Raw genomic sequence first — 25,703 nt, 5'->3', positions numbered from 1 at the left:
TAATTCCCATGTGCTTAAGAATATGGTAAGTATGTTTGGTTATATTCAAGATAATGCTGTTCGAATAATACCTCTACATGAATAGCATTATTTCAGCAACAATTATTAGCTGACAAATAGCTAATATATATATATATATATATATATATATATATATATATATATATATATATATATATATATATATATATATATATATATATATATATATATATATATATATATATATATATATATATATATATATATATATATATATATATATATATATATATATATATATATATATATATATATATATATATATATATATATATATATATATATATATATATATATATATATATATATATATATATATATATATATATATATATATATATATATATATATATATATATATATATATATATATATATAATAATCGGTTCAGTCATCACCAAGTAAACGATGTGACTAATTCTGGAATTCGTCCAGAGCCCGAGAATTCAGGAATTGTCGATAGTTGGCAATATATTCAAAGAATCTTTGATTAATCATCAGTTATCTATACTTGCAAATAGAAATGATGTGATCTAGACTTGCAAATAGAAATGGTTTTTAACCCTTGAAGAATTACGATTGTACCGGTTTATATGGGAAATTCCCATGTGCTTAAGAATATGGTAAGTATGTTTGGTTATATTCAAGATAATGCTGTTCGAATAATACCTCTACATAAATAGCATTATTTCAGCAACAATTATTAGCTGACAAATAGCTAATATATATATATATATATATATATATATATATATATATATATATATATATATATATATATATATATATATATATATATATATATATATATATATATATATATATATATATATATATATATATATATATATATATATATATATATATATATATATATATATATATATATATATATATATATATATATATATATATATATATATATATATATATATATATATATATATATATATATATATATATATATATATATATATATATATATATATATATATATATATATATATATATATATATATATATATATATATATATATATATATATATATATATATATATATATATATATATATATATATATATATATATATATATATATATATATATATATATATGACAAGTCCATACAAGTAACAAATAGTGTTATAACTATAGTGTATTAGGAAAACATTGAAGATTTAAAATGACTCCATGCTCTTTTTATAAACTGGCTGTACAGAAATGGCCGAAAGCAAACAGAGCAAAATCGAATATGATTTTTAATTGTTGTTTGAAACACACAAAGAACATCAATTTGAAGGAACAATGTTATCAAATGGTGGGACTAGTTCGCTATGGACGTGTGTGACAAAGATCTATTTTGCGGAGAGTACAGTCGCAATGAGACGAGAAGGTATTTATGGAACATTGTCGTCATGTTTGTTACTATATTTCAAGCATGGTACATTCACTGCACATATCCATAATATAGAAAGAACATTGTACGATTGATAGATTATTAGAATTGTCTATAGTTGATGAAAGTAATTATGAAAATTCTGCTAGTTAACTAGAGTGCTTATGCTTAATATTTGGCTAGACTGTAAAAGATGCGCTTTTCTAAAGATAAGTGTTTTATCTAAATCGAAAACACAGTTAAGAAATTAACCGAATTGAGGCTAGCCTAAACACAAATTAATAAAATCGTCGATTACAATCAAAAAACGATCCCGAGTCTATAGTTGAAAGTCATAGTAAGGTATTTTCGGAATGGTCTTGAAGAGTAGGTTCCAGAAATTGATTTTTGACGCCATTTTGAAATCATAGATGGTGACTTCCGGTTTAGCGAAATTCGCTATAACCCATTCAATATGGGTGTTTTCGGAATGGTCTTGAAGAGTAGGTACTAGAAATTGATTTTTGACGCCATTTTGAAATCAAAGATGGCGACTTCCGGTTTAGCGAAATTCGCTATAACCCAATTAATATGGGTATTTTCGGAATGGTCTTGAAGAGTAGGTTCCAGAAATTGATTTTTGACGCCATTTTGAAATCATAGATGGTGACTTCCAGTTTAGCGAAATTCGCTATAACTCAATCAATATGGGTATTTTCGGAATGAACTTGAAGAGTAGGTGCCAGAAATTGATTTTTGACGCCATTTTAAAATCAAAGATGGCGACTTCCGGTTTAGCGAAATTCGCTATAACCCAATCAATATGGGTATTTTCGGAATGGTCTTGAAGAGTAGGTGCCAGAAATTGATTTTTGACGCCATTTTGAAATCATAGATGGTGACTTCCGATTTAGCGAAATTCGCTATAACCCATTCAATATGGGTGTTTTCGGAAAGGACTTGAAGAGTAAGTGCCAGAAATTGATTTTTGAAGCCATTTTGAAATCAAAGATGGCGACTTCCGGTTTAGCGAAATTCACTACAACCCATGCAATATGGGTATATTCGGAATGGTCTTGACGAGTAGTAGACAATGATTGATGTTTGACGCCATTTTGAATTCCAAGATAGCGACTTCCGGGTTAGCCACATTCACTATAACCCAGTCAATATGAGTGTTTTTGGAATGATCTTAACGAGTCGGTTCCAAAAATTGATTTTTGACTCCATTTTTAAATCCAAGATGGCGATTTCCGATTTTGCGACATTCGCTATAACCCAATCAATATTGGTATTTTTGGAAGTTGAAGTTGTAGTACAAATAGTTTTAATTAAACAGTTGAATTTACTTAAATTTAAGCTATATGTTTAATTTGAATAAATTCAAACCCCCAACTCACACCACATACATCTCTTTCTTTTCTCTCTTCCATTCTCACCGCACTTTCCTGGATGAACACAAAAAAATATTTTGCATTTTGTTGGTTTATGATTAGATCTTATTTTTGAGGGTGATTTAGATTATTGCCCAAATTTTTTATGCGGGAATTTCGGTAAACCGGAAGTCGCCATCTAGAATTTTAAAATGACGGCAAACATCGACGTTTGTCTGCTACTCGTCAAAACCATTCCGAAAATACTCATGTTGATTGAGTTGTAGAGAATCTCGCGAAAATGGAAGCCGCCATTTGGGATTTGAAAATGGCGCCAAAAATCAATTTTCATGGAAAACCTTGCGAGGAAGGTGTAGATTTTTTTTATTTCTGGCACCTACTCGTCAAGACCATTCCGAAAATACCCATATTGATTGGGATACAGCGAATTTCGCTAAACCGGAAGTCGCCATCTTGGATTGCAAAATGGCGTCAAAAATCAATTTCTGGCACCTACTCTTCAAGACCATTCCAAAAATATCCATATTGATTGAGTCGCCATCTTTGATTTCAAAATAGCGTACTCTAAAGATAAGTGTTTTATCAAAATCGAAAACACAGTTAAGAAATTAACCGAATTGAGGCTAGCCTAAACACAAATTAATAAAATCGTCGATTACAATCAAAAAACGATCCCGAGTCTATAGCTGAAAGTCATAGTAGGAATGTCGATAGATTCTATCATATAGTATAGAATTTGTAGAAAAAATATGTTACAGTTCACAAAAGTACGTTGGAATTTAATCCGCAAGAAACGAATTGGCGATAATGAAATCGGATAGTTTATTTATGTTCTCAGTGCATATCCTTGGCAAAACATATATCATAAAATATGTGACAAAATCAATTTATCACTAAGATGAATTGATTCGATCTTTTCGATAAAAAATTTGAGATCAGCGACTCCAAATTCACTTATTATATATTATTATAGGACGAAATTCTCTAAAAATATATATGGCGGATGAAGAGAGTGTAAGTCAATGGGACGGGAGGAACGCATTTTATACCCGCCATTTGATATTTGGTTTATGCAAATCGGTTCAGTCATCACCGAGTAACCGATGTGACTAATTCTGGAATTCGTCCAGAACCCGAGAATTCCGGAATTGTCGATAGTGGACAATATATTCAAAGAATCTTTGATTAATCATCAGTTATCTATACTTGCAAATAGAAATGATGTGATCTAGACTTGCAAATAGAAAAGGTTTTTAACCCTTGAAGTATTACGATTGTGCCGGTTTATATGGAAAATTCCCATGTGCCCGCAATAACCAACCTGTAACTTTGGAACCAAATATCAGACATGAATGAAATTCAATGGGAGTATTGAATCTTTCATTTGAAACCAAGTTTGTAAAAATCGGTCAAGAATTCCCTAAGAAAAAGGTGTGACATTAACTTGCGAACTTGGAAAGTACCCGGGGGTATCAAGAACCATCATAAGTGGCCAATGTGGTCAAAGCTGCTTAAAATGACCATTAGTGACCTAGACCCGCAAATCCGAGCTATGTTGCACCCTTTTTAATATGTATTACACCATTTGGACATCATGGTGTTACCATTTTATATGGGATTCTGCTGGGTGACCGCACTCTTCAACCCGTAACTCCGGAACTGGAAGTCCGATTGACAAAAAAATTCAATAGCAGCTTATGGGAGCGTTATACCTTTCATTTGAAATCAAGTTTGAGTGATTCGGTTCAGCCATCTCTGAGAAAAGTGAGTGAGTTTTGAAAACACACACACCCATATAGACATTTTCCGATCTCGACGAACTGAATCGAATGGTATATAAGACTCGGCCCACCGGGCATGGGTTAAAAAGTCGACTTTCACGGTGATTGCATATCCTTTCTTTTGAGAAAGGCAAAACCCCCATTTTTGGCGAACAAGTGCTCATAACTTTTCAACGAAAATAATTAGACATGTGGTGCCATGAAACAAATTATTCGCCTTAAAACAATCTTAAAGTTATCCGCATACCAGTGATGTCTCTATCCTCTGTGCAGTAAAGAGAAATTGAAATTACTCCCCACACTCTGACAAGCAAAACGAGAGCGCTTCTCTTTCGTTCATATACACCAATGTATTTGATATGTGTAAGCGCATGTTGATGGCATAGGTAAATTTTCATACACCCAACACTGGAACGATCTAGAGTGTGGAGAAGAGCTCTTGAAATTCTCTGTGGCGCGCTCAGATAAATTCGCCACCGCGCGCGCCCCTGGGTCGCTGTGGTGTATTCACTGGCGTGTGATCTTTGGTTTGTTATCGTCTTACAAGCGACATTGCGGGTGAGATTGATTTAATTTGCGTTGTGTTGTGTGGATGGCGGTGGCTTATTTCAAGCTTATATGATTTTCTACTGAAGATTTCATAGTTGCTTGGTAAAGCTTACGAATTTATAGAGTGTTGTTACCATAGGCGTGCGCAGCCTTTTCCATTAGGGGGGGGGGGGGGCTAACGGCTTAAAAACATTCAGTTATGTTGAACCTCCATTATCAGGTAGATTTCTGGTAAAGGTTCGATTGCAAAACAGTTATTTTATTTTGTTATTGAATTATATATTGGACGGTACTTTTTGAAACACATGTCAGAATGGAATATTCGATGTACGGCTCACTCTACTTCGTATCACAACGATGATCTCGAATGCGGATTTTTTGAGAAAGTCCGTTACGATTCATACCATATCCGTAGTTCCAATTTACAAATAAATTTGAAGTCATGAACTGTTGCTCTATTTTAAAATTATTGGTATCATAATGAGGATATTTATTTATGCAAAAAGCTTTATTTTTACGGTGGCTAAAACACGTTGTATTCTTAAAATTTTTTAGGGAAACATTCACAATTAATTTTGAAATTTTGTCGTAAGCGTGCTATTATAATCACGAATTGAAGATTGGTCTGTGATTTGTTTCAAGAGATATCATGTTCACTGGAAACGATATCAAAATATTGGCGTTCAAGCACAAAAGCTGCAGTTTCAAGATTTTTCAATAAAAAATCATGTTTTTTTGCAAGCGCATTAAAAATGTACTATTTGATATTCTAAAAATAATGTTAATTAAATACAAATGACTAGTGTAATAAGAAAGGCCATATCACACTGTTAGGTAGATACAATCAATTTTTTTAAGTGAATTTCGGATTCAGTGACCCAAAATTTACTAAAACCCACTAAATATGCATTGTGGGTTTTTGCGGTTTTCATTCGTCTCGAATGAAAATTTGAACATAATTTAATTATTTATCATTGTTCATTAATCGTGATAAACGTTAGGCGCGTGTGAAACGTTTGAATTTATATTGTTTTTGCGCCTGTAGAAGATTAAGACTGTTAACAATCAAAAGTACAACGGATCTGACAGAACAAAACAATATATATCTGAACCTGCACCTCAAAAGTAACGATATTAGCAAATGCAAAAGGAAATTGTTTTAAAAAAAAACCTTTATTAAAAACTTAACTAATTTTGAGAAAAAAAACTGTAATGGCCTGAAGTTAACAAAAGGAAGAATAAAGGTAAAAGTGCAGTTTATGTCTCACAAATAAGGAAACACGAAAAATGGGTTCTTGCTGCTGTAATTGAAAGTAAATTTCATGTAATTTTTTTTTTCTTATGTTTGTATTAACAGTATCTAATTGTGGCAAATATATCCCACACGTTTATTTATTTGCAATAACCTTTCCCAACTTTTGTGAATTTTGGTTTATACGCCATCTCTACATGCTGACTTTCAACTGAATCAGACCATGGATCGTTCGCAACACCAAGGGTACGTTGCAACTTCGCCTGTATAGCCCCAGAGCCGTAACGTGGTTTTCTGGCGCCCTTGGAGGAGTCTCAGTTTTGTGCCCTGAACACCACTTTGACTTTCATTTTCTGTTCGACTTTCGAACAATAATTGAGTGTGTAATTGAAAATGGCACACTTATCGTGACTTACTTTATGACTTATCTGCACTTAGTTTATAAAGTAAATTAAGATTTCGAAGTATGTAGACTTTTATAAAAAAGCACGAAAACTATGTTTAAGAAAATCCTTCGAAAGTGACGCGGAGATTCGAAACCATCAGTAGTACCAACAGATTACTAAAGTTTGAAGACTTTTTAAAAATAACTTCACTGCAGATTTGTTTTTCGTTAGGTTAGGTTCGAGATTAGGTGTTTGATGCCGAGTGTCGGAGCATTTTTTCAGGAGACTTTATGTCGGACTGACAGCATCTAAATGTCAGTTTACATAGTTGAGATCGACGGTGTTGTTACCGTTTCGATTAGGTGATGCGTGACCGCTCTAAGCACACTTTTAACAGAAATACTGAAAAAGCTACTCCTCACCACTACAAATCGTTATGCTCTCTTGGCTCAGCAAGAGTATGACTCAGACGATCCCCATCGTGAGCCATCTGTTACTGCTCCTAAAAACTGTAATCGAACGAGATTTGTTGTAAAGGTAAAAAAATTTCTCATGAGCGACTGAATATAACAGCTACAGGAAATGCTGACACAAAGCCGAAGCAAACAGCTCCTGGTCTTGTAAAGTGCCCCTTTTTCGATTCGACTCACGAACAATAATTTAGCATGTATAGCGCATTTCTAGAGCGTTTTTTCATTGCATCATATCTAACAGAAACGTCAAACGGAGACAATCGCGTGCAAAAATTTCCTTGCAACTTTCAAATTTATTTAACAATTAATGCACACAGAAGGCTATTAATTCTACTATCACCTCTGCATTTACTCATTGCAGGATCGTATAAGCATATTACATGTTTTTCGCGAAGATAATAGAGAGATAATTGATAACTATTATTTTATTACATTTTGCCGATCACTTTTGCTATTATGCTCTTTTACATATGTGGTCTTGGCAACTCCGTTTGTAGATGGCACATTTTACTGTGACGTTTAGAGAGACGGGCTTGTAGTTGTGATATATTTCATGTGCTTTATTGCAACCGAGAGTGCAGATATGAGGTTTGGCATTGGAAAAACATACTAACTACAGTCGATTTGGAGAAACATCGCAACGCAAAACATCACATCTACAAAATATTAGCAAAGCTATGGTATAAGCTGACCAACTGTGGACTAAGAAAAATCCGTACACATTTCAATTCAAAATTTAGAACACAGAGGTTGATTTCTAGGACTGTTTAGTATTTCTCTTGTTTACTATATTTTACTACAGGCAATGGAATTTAGGGGTTGGCATAGCGTAGTTGGTAAATCGATTGGTTCGATTCCCAATCCCGCACACAAGGTAACAGTTTTTTCAAATAAGATTTTCTACCGCGAAAAAAGAGGCAAATGACCCTAATGTTAAAACCTCTATAATCTAAATTTATTTATTTATTTATTTCACTGACATTATGTAACGTAAGACTAAAGTCTTTTCAAATGTTACATCTTGGTGGAATTCTGTGCTTTAATTTGAAAATAATATGAAAAGGTACTAAATCTAATTCTAAATTAATCTAATTCTAATTGTTCTCTAATATCGCACTCTAATTCATGCCGTTGAAATAACAAAGCAGCTCTCGCTTAAAGTTTCTCAATGAGGTAATGGATTTTAAAAAGTATGGCAAATTGTTTTAAACAGAGATACCCCTAACAAACATGGATTGGTTGTAATAAGCAGTAGTGTGCTGAGGTAATTGATAATTAAGTGTACGTGGGTTAAGTAACGGCCTTAGTTTGCAATGTAAATATTCAGGTTTTTTGGAACTGATAAGTCGGTACAGGATCGAACTGGACCGATAAGCATAAAAGTTAGCAAATGAACAACCTATGAGAGATTTTTGGAGATGAGAAACTCGGGAATAGCTGGAGAGGTTGTAGACATAACGAACACACGTATTTAAAGCAACTCTTAACTTATTCATGGATGCTGCAGACGCATTTGAGTATATGAAGTCTCCATAGATGAAATGTGGTAAAACAAGTGATTTGAAAAGTTTAATTTTGGTGGTAATTTCAAAATGTTTAGTAACTAGATTCAAACGCTTCAGAGTACCGTATATCTTTCCACATTGCGCATTTACTTGGTCATCCCAGCTCAAATTAGACGTGAATATAACACCAAGATTCACAGTGCGATTCACAAATTGGATTAATGCATTATCTATGTAAAGTTGAGGTGGAGTCGGAAGAATGGTAGATTTGCTTAGTAACATCGCTTTAGTTTTCGTGGGGTTAACGAAGAGCAGGTTTCGCTGGGACCACAAAATAATTTTTCTTAAATCATGGTTAATTTTTCTTGCTATACAATGTATACTATATGTTTTATTTGCACAAAAATAAATCTGAACATCATCTGCAAATAAATGTATCGAGCAAAAATCCAATACTAGAGGTAAGTCGTTTATAAAAAGTGAAAACAAAATAGGTCCAAGTACAGACCCTTGTGGAACTCCTGACCCAATGTGCTGAAAGGAAGACATAATCCCATCGAAGAAAACTGCCTGACTTCGATCACACAGATATGACTTCATCAAATTCGCCGCAAAATGAGAAAATTGAAAAGACGATACTAGCTTCGATAAAAGCTTACTATGTGACACACGGTCAAACGCTTTGGCAAAGTCAAGTAACAGAAGAATAGCTATTCCACGTTTATCAATCACTTGCGAAATATCATCGTGCACTTTCATCAGTGTGGTTTCAGTGCTGTGGAATTTTCTGAAGCCGGATTGAAAGGGATGTAGGAAATTCATTTCGTTAATGAAAGAAGAAATTTGTTCTTTAATAAGTTTTTCAAAAACTTTAGATATCGTGCTGAGCAAGCAAATAGGCCGAAGATTAGATAAACAAGCTAAATTACCTTTTTTCTTGATGGGGATTACTTTGACACATTTCCATATGCGGGGAAACACTGATGAATTTATAATTGAGTTAAATAAATGACGTATATATGGCAGTGCATGAGGCAGGATTAACTTAATGTATTGTATGGGAATATTATCCAGCCCGACCGCATTAGATTTAATCGAGGATACGGCGCTCATAATTTCATAGTCTTGGATAAGCCTAAAGCGGAAACCATTGTTATTTGTGGGGAAGGTAGGAACTGAAGAGTTGTCAGCGGTAAAATTGGAAGAAAAGTAATCGTTGATATCGTTTGCAGAATGGTCAAAGTTATTTTGGACCGCTCCTTTTTTAGAAACACCGAGTTTTTTAATGTTATTCCAAAGTTGCTTACTGGGAATTTCCATATTAAAATTACGTCTATCAAAGTCGATTTTAGACTTTTTAATTAGTTCATTTGCATTATTTCTGAGGCGTTTATAATGGGCATAATCTTCAACACTTTTGCTGCACTTCCAATTTCTATAGGCTATATCTCTGTTGACCATAGCTCTTTCAATATTTGCATTGAACCAAGGATTAATTCTCGGTTTGGCAACTCTTAGTGGAAAGAATGAATTATGAATTCGGTGTAGATGGCCATTCAAAATATTAACTAGCATATCAGTGTGATCGATACTAATATATTCGCTCCAATCGATGTTGCCGAAGGCATCATTTAGTCCCTGGGCGTCATAATTTTTGTAGTCCCTATAATGTATTAGCTCTGGTTCGAATTTTGCTGAAAAATTAAGCGAAGAAAATATCAAGTCATGTTTTGAGATTCCTGACAGAGATACCTGTCCAAATCTAAGGACCGCGTTAGGGGAATCCGTTAGAAAAAGATCAAGCAAGGAACAGCCCGTTCGGTGAAAAAACGTGGGCTCATCATTAATACACGTGTAGGACATGTTCAATAAAACATCTTTAAAACGTTGCGATTTACCAGTGTGCTTTAGCAGGTCTGTGTTGAAGTCACCCAGGAAAAATGTGGAATTATACTTGACAGTATATTCATCGAAATGATATAGAAGTGTTTCCGAGCAATCTACATTCGGAGGGTTGTAGTACACCCCTAAAAGAATCTTATCAATACCACACTGGATCTCCAGCAGCAGAAATTCTGGTATAGAACGAGAGTAATCTGTAAGTGTGGATTTCCGCACAATCCTACTTGTTAGTTTATTTTTCACATATATGCATACTCCGCCCCCGTGTCGATTACGATCATTCCTGAATAGTTTAAACCCGTCTATAGCAATCATAGGGTCGATAATAGAAGCATCAAGCCAAGTCTCTGACATGCAAAGATGTCTATTTTGCTATTATTGATCAAAATTCTAAGTTCATTTAGTTTGGCAAACCTTCGTGCACAAAGACTTTGGACATTAACATGACAAATATTAAGTTTATCTGTGTATAGTGCAGCATTTAGAACAGACTTAGGAATAATCATGTTTGTAGAGGTATTGTTAAACAATTGGCTAGCCATAATCAGTGCAATGAGATACAAGAAACTTTACACGAGAAGCAATTCGCAAAGCTTCCCCACATGAAAAGATAACGATAATAGAGAACATATTCTTACATCTAGAAGTTTCTTCTAACATTAATTAATGCACTTATGTCGCAGTTCAACTGACAATTGGAAATAATATCATTAAAAGCACAGAACAGCATCAATGGAAATTTCATTTGTCGTAGCACAAAATAATACTAGCAGCACGATATCGTTTGTTCAGCAGTAATAGAAATAGCATCCGCAGAAGTAGAAACAGCAGCAACAACAGCGGCAGCACCAACAACAGCAACAGCAACAGCACCAACAGCAGTCCGTTCCATCATCATGTTTATAGTACAGCGCAGCACAAACTATCAGCAACAACTACTTTTAGGAAGGAACAATCATGGAAAACTCGAGGATCGGATACAAAGGATAATAAGAAAAAACTTGGGGAAAAGGCAAAAACAAGGATAGGTGTAATATTTTGACTTTTAGGAGAGGTTGGAAACACAGGAAAAATCTGGAAGGTATCATGGGAAAAGTGGAAGGAAAGAAGAGCTTAATGGAAAGGTTAACTGAATTTTGAAGATAGCTGAAGAACCGAGTGAAGGGCTTCAACTTTTCCATGGTCATCCACATGAACAAGGCCATCACGAACAAATACCTTTTGTACGCGTCCTCGTAGCTTCAGTTTGTATGCTTCAGCACGAACTTCCATAGCAGTAGCCGTAAGATGCTCATTAATAAAAACTCTGTTGTCGTTATTGAAGCCTACATGCCGCTGGCATAACGCTCCATGTCTAAGGTATCTCTTGAAGAAATAATCCCTTTGGTGGCGAAAGGCGAATTGACAAATAATCAGTGGAGTTGATCCAGTCGTGATAGCTTGCTTCGATAATCGTTTCAAGTGAACGAGCGAACGATCATCGCAAGTATTTAACAGCTCCTTACAGATGTTGCGAAAAATAAGAGGCAAATCCTCGTTGGGCACGTATGGTATTCCAGATACGATGAGGTCATTTGATCTATCCATTCGGCTCACGCGTTCGTCAGTACCATCCAGTTCATTGCGGAGTTCCTTCACCGCTTTTGTTATATGGTTTATTTCAGACGTGTACTCAACCTTGATTGCAGCGAGATGAGTCTCCAGATTGTCCATTCGGTGTCCAAGTTCAGCTTTCCAAGATTCAATTTTGGCCAATATTTGCGCGTTAGAATTGGCGAGCAGCTTTTGGATATTCACCCATAGGCTATCAAGGTTAAAAACGCCATTCGTTTCGACACTTTCTTGTTTGTGATTGCTCAGTTTATTTTGGTTCCGATGTTTGTTGTGAACCATTATGACAGTGCAGATTGAAAGGTTGGCAGCAATTGATTGGTGGAGTGAGCAAGTTATAAAAACAGCGAAACTTCTGAAGGGATTATTATCATATATGCTATTGCGTTGGATAATTAGATCGCGTTTTATCACACTTTATAATCACTAGAAGTGCAAACTTTGGCGCGTTCCGAAACTTCTGCTGCATTCAAGCGAGCCGACACTAGCGCAACGAATTATAGATGTTTAAGCAGGGAAAAAATAGCTAATTGAACTGCGAGCACACCACACTTTACTCGAAAGCACTCATCCCTTAAGAAACTTGAATCTATAATAATCGAAATATATTCTGGATTCAATGTAAGTTATGAAGCACAGAAATTATATGCCAGAGTTGCCTGTGTTAGTGTCCTGATCAATTTCCTCCATGTACATTTGTTATTTAATTTGCAGTTATAATTTATGGAACCAAACTATATTTAGTTTACCATCTAAGTCTAGTTCGACCACTCCGAGACATCGTTTCGTTCTTCGCATTGTTTTTAAAAAATCCAGAAAAAATACCTTCTTTCTAACATTCTTCATGTTAAGTTCACAACGAACTAAAATTTCTTGCCATGCAGGAAGGTTCTTTCAAATTATATGGGTTTCTGTAGAAAATTATATATTCCGATCGAAATGAACTTACGAAATTATAACAGACTGTTGCTCAGCACATTGGATCCAAAATAATTTGGTTTCGAATATAAATATCCACGACCATCCAATCCCGGGATTATGAATTTTGATTAAAATCTTAGTACAGCGACCAAAGCCCCGAAACGTGCACAGATTTTTTTTTTCAAATTCAAATTTTGGAATAAAAAGGATGTATTCTATACTTCAAATTCACAAAAACAGCTGTTCGTATGAACAGATGTTCGTATGAAGACAAATTAAAAATAAAATGCTTATGCGTTTCGAATTCATCTCATCAGTACATGCACGGTTGGATCTTCTTTCTTTCTTCGTCCCAACTGAGAACTCTGGCTTTTGATTTGAAGTTACACACAATTTTTACGGTTTTGCAGTTGCCGTTATTGCCTGAACAAGTGTCACAAAGTTGGCAATCATTTGGGGATCAGGCAACGGAATTGAAGACTGTGTATTGGTATTAATTGTCAGAGATGAGTTTTCTTAACGACTGCTGTTACGGTTTATGATAGTGAGCCGTTTCATCATAGAATATGGAGGTAGGAATCTGTCATTGATAACTGCAAAGCATTATTTGTAAAATAATACTGTCGTGTTTTGTATTGTCGGATCAGGTAGGAAGGACGCAATCTTACCGCGTAATCACCATTGAAATATCTAGGCATAATTAGTTTTTTCATGTATCCTTTGTGACGATTCCACTTTTCTGTACAGCGATAATTTTAAAGACCGTATCACAAGTTCGAGGTGCCGTATCGGGCAGTTGAATCTTGAATTTATCCATAAACACGAGGATATTGAATTTTATTATAGTGCTTTACGATCAACGACATGTTGTAGATTTTTTTTTATTTTGATTATAGAGGTTTTAACCTTAAGGTCATTCGCCTCTTCGGGTTAGAAAAATCTCTTATGAAAAATTTCTAACCCTATGTGCGGGGTCGGGACTCGAACCTAGGTGCGCTGCGTACAAGGCAATCGATTTACCAATACGCTACGCCCACCCCCATGTTGTAGATTGTTCTGCAAAATGATTTTGTTTGCCTGGCGCAATCTATCGAAACTTATCATTATTGAATGCCTGATATGATGGCATCTGATAGAGGTGACTTTCTCAAGGTTAGGCTATGAAACCTGTAAATAAATATTCCAAAAACTCGGGCTAATACGGAAAGACTCGAAGTCCGTTCTTTGACCAGAGTTCCACTTTTGTTTTTAATATTCACATATCTCGACACTAAACGATCACTTCCGCAAGAATTAAAATATTACAGCGATTGTTGGTCAAATTGGCACTTCCCGACAGATTTTACAACACAGTAATTCCTCCAAGATTCACCCAAAAATCTTTAAAATCGCGAACGACCATCTTCGATACGGTTGAAACATTAGACGTTTTACCAGCATGGGTTCTGAGCATTTTGCACGCAAAGCAAAGCATTTTGATTCAAGAGCAATACCTTCAAAGGGCCTAAAATTTTATGCAGGAATCGTTTAAAAAAAATGTGGTTCGAGATCTGTATTTTACACAGCAAAACACTCCGAGAAAAAATTGCAGGGAATAATCTCTTCTTCGCAAAAAACAAATGCTGTATAAAAAGTTGTGAATTTACCAAAAAACTAAAAAAAATTAATATAAACTAAAACTACAAAAAAACTCATTTTTTAAAAAGTTTTATTTTTTGGCAACGAAAGTCTGAAGAGAATGAAAATATATTTAATGTGATTGCATCGCGGAGAAGTAATTGGTAAAAATGTTTTTCTTGCAACTGCCTTAAATATATTCCCAAATTTCATACTAACTGGCAGACAAAAACATAATTTTATTACAGAATACAATTCTCATAGATATTTTAAATTTTGTTATCTTTCTTTCTATTTTGAGAGTTTTCCTACTGGAGCTGTAGAGCTGAGTTCACGGAAGGGCTCCCTATCAGAATCACTCATCACTGCTTCAGTCCAATTGCAGCAGGCCGTGATTCCAATTGTGATATCGACTGTACGGTTCAGTTGTGCAGTGGATTGAACTTGACGATCGCGTTGGAATGAGCGTGTATTTGTGTGCGCTTGAGACCGCGTTAATCGGATTAGAAGTGCTGTAGGAGTTACTAAAACATTGGGGTCGTTTTTGTGTTTATGAAATCTTGGGCGTAGTTGTACATGGATGATCGCGATTCGGCTTTGTGTACCCTCACGAAGGGCTCGAGCGTTTGGATGTTATTGTGTTCGATTGCGTGGGCGTTTGTTTGTCGCGTAGATGTCTGTGGGCCGCGTGTGCTAGCGTGTCACTTCGCATGCTTAAATTCGATTTTAAAACCGGGTGTCCATTTGCATATTTGCGTGTGTTCTTGGATGATCGCACGGACTGTTAATATAATACTTAATTTTCAGTTTATGGTTCAGATGCTAGAAGAGAGTGAGTTCTCTATCACTATCAACTCTATCACTAGAGTTCCCTGTCATGTCGCCATGGAACGTATTGTCTAGTAGATATTAGCGTCATTTTTCTGATTAGTCCAGCTGAGGGCGTGGACCTAGGCGGCTAGGGCCGAGAGGAATAATTTCCGGACATAACCAATTCATGATCGCGCGAACACAAGCGTATGTAGGCTCATTCTTCAGACCGCATTTGTAAATTTATAAGTGCTAGAACGTTCACTTAGTCACCGGAGTGTTATCCTGTTTGCTAGATCGTAAGCGTAGGTATGCGTGGATGATCGCGAAGGGCTCAAGCGTTTGTATGTGAACGTGTTTGTCGCGTGTGCTAGCGTGTATGTAACTTCTCGTGCATAAATTCGGTTTTATAACCGTGTGGCTAGTCGCATATTTGCGTGTATTCTTGAACGATCGCGTGCGGATTCTGAACCTGTTATTTAATTTGCAATGTATGCTTCATATCCTAGAAGAGAGTGAGTTCTCCCATATTACTAGAGTTTCCGGTTATGGCCAAAGAGGCATCCACGTAATATAAAATCACCCCAAAAACTGAAATAGAAGTTCCAAATCTCATCACAACAACTTACAGCAGTAAATATGAACGGTTTTTGATACAAACAAACCTGATATATAACACAATTCCTATTATGCCGCTATTCTATTATGTATCGCTGAGGTTTCTATTTTTGGGTTGTAACCGGGTTTTTCCCAAATCATTTTAACCCGGCCGAAACCTGTTTTTGACATTAAAAATGTCTTACTCTACTATCTGGGGCTAGGTGTCATTCTAAAATCTAAACTATCTCCCATGTAACGAAACTATGTAAGGTTTGCACGCTTATAACTCCGATATTACTAGATGGATTTTAATCATTCATACACCAACCGATTCAGAAACACCTAACTTAAATATTGGTAATAATTTAATATCTCCCCAATAAAAGTAGACTTTTGGAAATTGGTAAAATTAAAAAGTTCACGAAAAACGGGAAAATTACCATTCGTGAGGCAGATTTCTCAGACACAGCTGTCAAAAGAGGGCAGCTTAGTGACTCAATGAAAGACGAAAAGTCATAAATAGAAGCGACGCATGTCCGTTTAAATCAGTTGTTGCTCTTGTCTCATACGAACAACATCGTCTCCGGGCGATGCAATAAGCGCTTTCGATTTTCGGCAACGTTGGCATTTGCACACACTCGCACCTATGTGACTAAACCATATACGGTTAGTTTATAAATAGAGGTGACGCGTACCCGTTTGAATCAGTTTTTGTTCTTATGTCGAACGGGTAAGATCATGGCTGCAGCGTGTGGGCACTACAATAAGCGGTAGACGCTATGCATTTTCGGCAGCGGTGGCCGTGTGCGGATTTTTCGGGTACCAGCACGGTGTCACAGAATGATTTGCAAAGTGGGTGGGTGGGGTGGTTTGGATTTAATTCAATACGGTGTGTGCTGCTTAAGAGTGTTGCGTTTGAATAAAATATATTTATTTTTATGCATGCGTGTGCGTTGTAATTTGTTAATCCATGTTTACGGCGCATTGTAGCTGCCTAGGGTAAAGAGCCTATTGGTTTTCATATGTTTCATATTTTGGTTATATGTTTTTTATCAGTAAGGCATCTGACAACGTGCTTCTGTAGTTATTGCACTGTTCAGCAGCGTAGTATTTTATATAGGGGAGTACACTCAGGTTTTATTACCCGGTATTTTTTACGCGAATTTTGAAATTTCCGCGGTTTTCATTTACGCGTTTTTTTTTAAATTTAGGCAGAACTTACCGTCCCAGCAGCAGTTTAGGCGGGTGTTCTTTTTCGATTCAAATTCAAGCCATGTCTTAATCGTTACTGGACTTAAAATTGTTTTCCCAGTTTATCCAGTCAGAGTATCTGTCCTGCCCTATGTAGTTAAAACACAGTTCTAATTGCGTTTTAAAGTATACAACAAATTGAACGGTTAGGTATACTAATTTAAATTTTAAAATATATCTGTTTGAAATTATGCAACAAACCGCTGTACTGAAGATATAATTATGTCAGTCCTATTACCACATAAAACACCTATATAACATAAAACGCTGCAGAATTGGTTTAATAATGCAATGTTTACACTACAGAGTTATAACACGTTTTAATAATTAGCAACAAGAGAAAATGTCACCAAGATAGCATAAAACCCGTTTTAACTGGTAGTGCGAACGTTGCATAACAATGTAATTTATCAAATAATTTGATTTTTTTCACCACTAATCGATCAAGAAATACTTAACCTTAAGATTGTTTACTTAAGTTCATTAATACATTATTGAAAATTTAAATGGAAAATGAAATTTCATATTTCATGAAGAATCTGTATATTTCCGTTGCTGGGCGTGGGCTTCCTCGTCACGGTTCTAAATATGGAACTTTTCTTTTAAATATATTTTCTGGACAGACAGCCTATTTTTACTAGATGGATTAGCCAAATAATGCCAATCACCTAGTGAGATACTTGATTAATTAATAGATTACCGTTAAAAGACCTTCAATAAATTATGTTTTAATGGGGAGGGTATATAGCAAATTGTAACATAAAAACGCCTTTAATCCACCTAACAGGGTGATGAGACATTTCTTATAACTCTTATCACTCTCTTCGGATATTATATCGTTTGAGAACATTTAGAACTTGATGCTTCGCGATGTTTTTGATAACACATAATACATGGGATAGTGGCAGGACTCAGCATAGGCATAGGACAACATCAGTGCTAGAAATCTCAAACCAAATCAATGGGAAAGCGAAAAAATGGCCTATAAAATAGACATACCAACGAATTATTGTTAATACTGTGTTAATAAAATATCTAAATTGTGGTGGGAAAACTGAATTTTCCTAAAGGGTTTATATATGGTACTGAGCCAAAAAATCGATTTTTTTTTTTTGAATCGAAATGAAGTTTATACTTTACTCAAATTTCCAACACGACTGAGACCTAAAAATCAACGCTTTTTCTGGAAAAAAGCGATACTAGCAGTGACACCATCCAAAGAAAATCAACAGTGAATATTTCCAGACTTGGTTTTATTTCCTATTTAAGAACTATTGTGTTTTTTACATCCTAGATTGCATGATTATTAAATTAAAATTTGTGTTTGCTATTGAAATTGACGAAATGATAGTATCGCCCCTTTGACAATTGTTTACTTTTTCGGTCCCACCTATCAGCATTGAAGTATCGCCCTTACGTTTTTTTTACAATACCAATTTTATAATTAGTGGGGGTTTGGTGAAAATCGATCTTACTGTCCACACGGCATTATTGTAGTCATGAATATTAACCTGAGAAAATTCACCATAAATACTTCTTGGACGATATACCGCCAAAATTATTTTATCAAATGATGCGCTGTTTAACGTATGTAAAACTTATCGAAGATACTAAACCTCCGAAATTGGCGGTTTCAAAATGATGTTATCTTGACCTTAAATTACTGTTTTTGAACATTTGACCTATACATATAATTGATCATACAACAAAAATCAAATTCTCATCAAAATCGATCAGGACCTGCTAGATTCGAATGGAAATCGTCATTTTTCATAAATTTCTCTCTACATTCGAAAAGTGTTATCCTCGTTATTAATCATATTACGTTTTCGTCTCAACTCGACGCATTCCCAAAATAAAAACCTGTTTTAATCCACCTAGTGGTGCAATTGTGCTTGTCTCATTTGTCCAGACTACGATTCCCTGGCTGGTTATGTTCAATACAATGGTGGAAATGAATATTACATGTTCAGTACGATTTGCACATACATACAATGGATCAACAGCCACGATCTTGAGATACTATGTGATACTGAAACATCGCTTGACCGCCGCTGGTTTCAAGCGATGTTTCAATATCACATAGTAAGATCCGGGAGGTCCGGGTCCTGCCGAAAATTTTCAACTTGTTTAGAAATTTTAAACTAATTTTAATTTTAAAGTAGCAACCACTCACTGCATACTTCCTCCGGGCCGGTATGATTGACGATTTTTAGAGTGAATGCAGAACCTTTCTATATGAGAAAGGCAAAAATGTACCAAAGTCCAAAAAAATCAATTTTTGTCAAACATTATTTTTTTCGAGTTTACATCAAATCTCGATGTTTCATGCATTATAAAGTCATTTGGCATCAAAAATACAAATTTGATTTTGAAAATTTTTCATTTCAGTTTATATGGGAATTTGCTGTGTGGTTGCACTCTTCAACTCGTAACTCCGGAACCGGAAGTCCAATCAATAAAAAATTCAATTGCAGCCGATGGGAAGGTTGTACCTTTCATTTGAGACTAACTTTGTGCAAATCGATCCAGCCATCTCTGATTAACAGAGGTCACATTTTTTTCCACATACACAGACACACATACATACACACAGACATTTTCCGATCTCGACGAACTGAGTCGATTGGCATATGACACTCGGCCCTCCCGGTCGGGATTAGATTGACGAATTTTAGAGTGAATGAGAAAGGCAAAAACATTTTTAGCAAATGTTGAAAGTTATGCATTTTTTGGTGCGCAGTTCTATGTTTAATAGACATTAAATCAATTTTAACTTCGCTTCCTATTAACTAAAGACCCTTATTACAGTACATTTCTACAAAAACGAGCTCAATTTGAAAATAAATCTGAGGATTATGATTGATTACAGAACTGTGGTATTTTCTATTGGAATATTTTCAGGCAGGAATTTGATATTGATGCTATTAGACAACTGTGAAATCAAGACCAATAGATCAGTTACATATCAGGAGGACCCCATTCCGACAATTTATCAAAAGTCCTCATGATGTTTACAACAACAGGTTATTAATCTATGGATCAGATAATTGTTATTGTAATATTGAATTAAATCAGTCTGCATCAATAAATTTTCAACTTCAATCCAATAAATTTTTTTTGGGTGTTTGGGGGAGGGGGGCGTTGTATGGTGTTAAACCCCAAAACCTTCTCTTGGCAACGCCGTTGCTTGGAGTTATTTATTTCGCTTTTCATTTTCCGATATGTTTCAGATCGATCAGATGGTCATGAGTTAGAAAAATTGCAGTCAGAAGGCTCGCACAAATGAACATTTTTGCACTGATAAGCTATCAAGTTCCTTCCAGACAACTTGGAAGTGTTCGATGATTATTTCTAGGGGTTGTAGATAGAAAAATGAAATACAAAATTCGTTTTATCGTAATAATGTTTGGCTTATTTCAATGGATTATATTTCTAATATTGAACAATAAATAGGCGACAAAGAGTAATCCACAAACAACAAGCCATAACTTTTAAAGTATTCAAAATAGATATTTGAAGTCTTCAGTAAAGTTATTCGCAAAAGTAAGAGCTACAAATTTGCTGAAGGCATCATTTCGATATAATCACTTCCAAGAAAATTTGTGAAAATATCTCACTCATAGGGGGATTAATCAGCAAAAGCACAATACCAAAAGAAAAGGCATATTACCTCCATTAAATTCTCCGAAGATACTATTGACCTAAAATAAGCCGTTTTGGCGTTAATAATAGATTACATGTTTTTGGTCATATTTCTGGCAATGGGAAATGATAAAAATCTTTCGTCCGCATTTAATGTTAAATATCTCTTTTGATAATAGTCCGATTTCAACAATCTATAGCTTGTTCGAAAGGTATTCGTTAAAGCTGTCTAAAAACATATAAATTGTTAATCTATGTTGTCAATTTCGACAGATAATTTGATAAAACTGCGAAAAACGCCATTTTTACGCATTCAAACATTCATATCTTAGAAACTAAACATCAGAATCAAAAACAAATTAATAGCGTTCATACTGTTTTTTAGTTCTTTCATTTAAAATTGGTTTGGATAAGATCGGTTCAGCCATTGCTGAGAAACACGAATGAGAATTTGTCCGTTACATACACACACACACACAGATACACACACACACACACAGACATTGTCCCAAATCGTCGAGCTGAGTCGATTGGTATATAAGACTCGGCCCTCCGGGCCTCGGAAAAAATCTTGAAAGTTTGAGCGAATTCTATACATTTCTTTTATAAGAAATGTAAAAACAGGCGAGTGAGCAAGAACTTGAGTCGATATGTGTGATAGATAAAATACATTTGCACGCTCTTGAAAAAAGCTACATTTTTAATGTCACCGTGGTCGTGTCCTGTACACAGCCCTTTAATTTTTTTCGATTGATCGACTACAGAATGTTTGTTTAGCGTTTTTTTAAGAATCTTGTATTTAGATTTGAGCGACCGAAAATTAAAGTCGCAAGGATAGAACATGCTTTGTAAAACCCACTTCAACTATCTTAAAATGTAAAATCGAATATTTAACATTCTAATATATTTAAAGCGGGTTTTATGAAGCATGTTCTGTTCTTACATTTATTTTCGGTCACTCATTTAGTCCGCAGCCAAAAATTTCAGCTCATGTTTTATAATACATCGAACAATAGTCATAGTTACCCTAATAAAAAGCAGAATAATCATGTGATGCCTTAGCCACTTTTATCCTGCTTGTTACTCATTTTAGAAGTTGTTTCACTTTTATCGAAGTTAGAAAATTTTTCATCCAAAATTTACTAAATACCTTCCCAAAATTTACTAAAAATTTACCCAAAATTTACTAAAAATTTACTCAAAATTTACTAAATACTTCATTCGGTGAAAAGTAAAAATGAGTAATATGCACAAAAACATCGCACCGCAATCAGAACTCTCACAAATTGCAATCGGAATTCTTTCGGCTGGTGGTTGATTCGCAGCAAAAAACGTAATCGACTTAGCTCAGCTTGTGTTGGAAAGCTATTTAAATACAAAATTGGTAAATAAATGTTGGATCAGCGATCAGACAATGATTATATCGAGAAAGACTTATCAAAATTTTCAGATTCAAACCAATCGTAATGACAATAATGCTCATAAATAAAAAAAATACATTAATTTTCTATTATTAAAAACCGATTTAATCCACCTAGCAGTGAGATGAGACATTTCTTACACATTTCACTATTGGATTAGTTTGCAGAGCTCACGAGCAGTAGGCACCCAATTAGAGGTGGGATCAAAACAGTGTCTAGTCTTGCACCAATAAAATCTCGAATAAACTGAATAAATTATAGAAATCAACAAAACGACCGAAATAAAAAAGTAAAGCAAAAAATGAAACAATAGGTTTTTAAATTCATAAAATGAGTAGAAAAATTAATGGAAATCATTATAATTTTGATCCAAATACACGAATCAAATTAGATTAGGTTATTACATAAAAATTAAGATTATATTTAGAAATAGTTATAAGATTAATAGAATAAATTGACTTATACTAACAAATTGAATGAAATAAAACGAATGACAACATGAAATGCATAAAATTAAAGATATGAATAAAATGAATAAGATAAATCAAATGAATCAATGATTCAAATGATTCAAATGAATCAAATGAATCAAATGAATCAAATGAATCAAATGAATCAAATGAATTAAATCAATCAAATAAATCAAATAAATCAAATGAATGAAATGATTCAAATGATTAAAATGATTCAAATGAATCAAATGAATCAAATGAATCAAATGAATCAAATGAATCAAATGAATCAAATGAATCAAATGAATCAAATGAATCAAATGAATCAAATGAATCAAATGAATCAAATGAATCAAATGAATCAGCTGAATCAAATGAATCAAATGAATCAAATGGATCAAATGGATCAAATGAATCAAATGGATCAAATGGATCAAATGAATCAAATGAATCAAATGAATCAAATGAATCAAATGAATCAAATGAATCAAATGAATCAAATGAATCAAATGAATCAAATGAATCAAATGAATCAAATGAATCAAATAGATCAAATGAATCATATGCATCAAATGAATCAAATGAATCAAATGAATTAAATGAATCAAATGAAAAAAATAAAGAAAAAATAAAAGGTTATAAATTAATATAAAGAAATAAATTGAATCAAATGAATTACTTGGATGAAATGATTAAAACTGAAAAAGTAGTCAGATTATTAAAATGAAGAAACTGAACAAAATGAATAAACTGGAAAAAATGAATAAAATCCATACAATGAAAACAATGAATGATATGAGTAAAATGCACAAAAAGAATAAACTGATCAGAGTGAATCCAAAGAATGAAACGAATAAAATAAGTAAAATGAACGCAGATGAACAAAACGAATAAAAAGATGCGGAATGAAATAATTAATTAAAATGAAATGGTCATATTTTTGAATAAAGAAAATGAATAAACCGGATTGTACGAATTTGAAAACCATTGCATCAGAAAGCTTTGAAATGTTTTTGAAAATCCCATCTTCTGAGAAAAGGCTAATAAATATGCAATGGACTTTCTGGGTTTCCATCATTTTTAGTTTTATTCTTTTTGTTTTCATGCTTCTTTACTTGACGAATTCAAAGTTTACTTTTTGGCCACATATTCCCGAAAAAAGATTTATGTGCAGAACAGAATTCACTGGTCCAGTATTTTAACGCGCAATTGAATATAGTAAAGTGAGACAAGGTCACATGTGCTTTCAAGCCCCTTGAACAGAGAACGACAGAGGGAGAAGGCGATTCGTGAATGAGACAGGTAGATATTTCAAAGTTTTTATTTGCATTGAAGTAAATAGTGTGAAATGTCTATGCTATGTCGATTGCATAAAAGCCGTGTTTGTATTGTTTGGTTCGGAATTCTCGTGTAAATATGGATAAATAAGTCCTATACAGACCAATATTGTGAAAAAGAAATGGTTCAAACTACTCAGTATATCCAAATATGGACGACGATAAGTTAGAAGTTGCATCCCCCATCGAGAGTGGGTACTTTGGGGACTTCTTTTCCTGGATCTAATTTGTGGATATTTTTGGTCTTTGATCCGTTATTTTTCATGAAAGCTCGTACCAATACAACGAATGTGCAGCTGATACAACTCATGGTTCATTCTACGCAACACTTTTCGTTCGAAAACTCCAAGGGCGCGTTGGTCCTCCACGAGCATAGTCCAGGTCTCGTGGCCGTAGAGGACCACCGATCTAATCAGCATCTTGAAGATAATCAACTTCGTGCGGCGGCGAATTTTGTTCGACCGGAGCGTCCTCTGGAGTCCAAAGTAGGCACGATTTCCCGATATGATCCGTCTCTGAATTTCTCTGCTGTTATCATTGTCGTCGGTTACCAGTGAGCCCAAATACATGAATTCGTCGACCATCTCGATTTCGTCACCGTCAATCCGAACTCGGGTAGAGGTTCACATTGTCGTCTTTAGAACCTCTTCCTCTCATGTATTTTGTCTTCGAAATCCTGGCTTCCGCTTTCAGTCTTTGAGCATATAGGGTAGACGAGCCCTTATTCATCTCATTAGTCAGGTTGTCACACTATTTCGCTGATAACTCGGCTTACAGTGATTGGATTACGCTTATATATGTATTAACATATTTGCTTCGTTCTTAAGAAACAGTTCCATAAAAAATCTAGCTTGGAAAATGTAAAATATTCGCGTTTGAGCGAAGTGAAAAGTTGAGTACGACGCACCCTTATTCATCTTACCATATGAGCTAATGCGTTGAATAGAGATAGCTGACACTGCTCTAACTAATGTTTACAAATGGGTGAGCTGAATAGAGGTGCTAAGATGAATTAGGGCACAGTAACCCTATTTCATTCAAAATTCAATAGAGATACGAATAGTTTAAATATCGCAAGTGGAATGTCTCTTTTGAAAATTTCCATCGTCAAACTTTCATATTACCCAGTTAAGCCAAATATTTTTTTGATATAGCCATGAATTTCCTTAATTATAGTGTAGATACAGGCTTTGAATACAATTGGATTAAAGTTGAGTTGATGTAGCAGCAGACAAAAAATAGTTTTGTTTTCTCAAACCTTCGCAATTACAATTAATAAATATTTCAGATTGGCAGAAGATCTTATCACACAACTTAGAAATGCATACAGAAATAGCTAGATAGATGCGATAGAAGAGAGACAGAGAGAGAGAGAGAGA

General features: G+C 34.6%; 2 protein-coding genes across 3 annotated transcripts in view; both read right to left on the bottom strand.

The window, feature by feature from the left end:
- The window catches only part of LOC131696420 (E3 ubiquitin-protein ligase ariadne-1-like), a 61,335-nt gene extending 50,361 nt beyond the window's left edge, over window positions 1-10,974 (bottom strand). Inside the window, exons 1-2 of the mRNA XM_058984961.1 lie at window positions 10,884-10,974; window positions 10,656-10,832 (exon numbers count right to left, since the gene is read on the bottom strand). Of these exons, the coding sequence (XP_058840944.1) occupies window positions 10,656-10,832; window positions 10,884-10,974 (268 nt within the window). The remainder of the gene's footprint in view (window positions 1-10,655; window positions 10,833-10,883) is intronic.
- The window catches only part of LOC131690772 (transcription elongation factor SPT6), a 752,894-nt gene that overhangs the window by 117,938 nt on the left and 609,253 nt on the right, over window positions 1-25,703 (bottom strand). The window lies entirely within an intron of this gene.

Source organism: Topomyia yanbarensis, chromosome 1 (assembly GCF_030247195.1).
Source record: "Topomyia yanbarensis strain Yona2022 chromosome 1, ASM3024719v1, whole genome shotgun sequence".
NCBI classification, from domain to species: Eukaryota; Metazoa; Arthropoda; class Insecta; order Diptera; family Culicidae; genus Topomyia; species Topomyia yanbarensis.
Note: the sequence above shows the minus strand (reverse complement) of the source record. Positions and strands in the feature narration are given on the sequence as shown.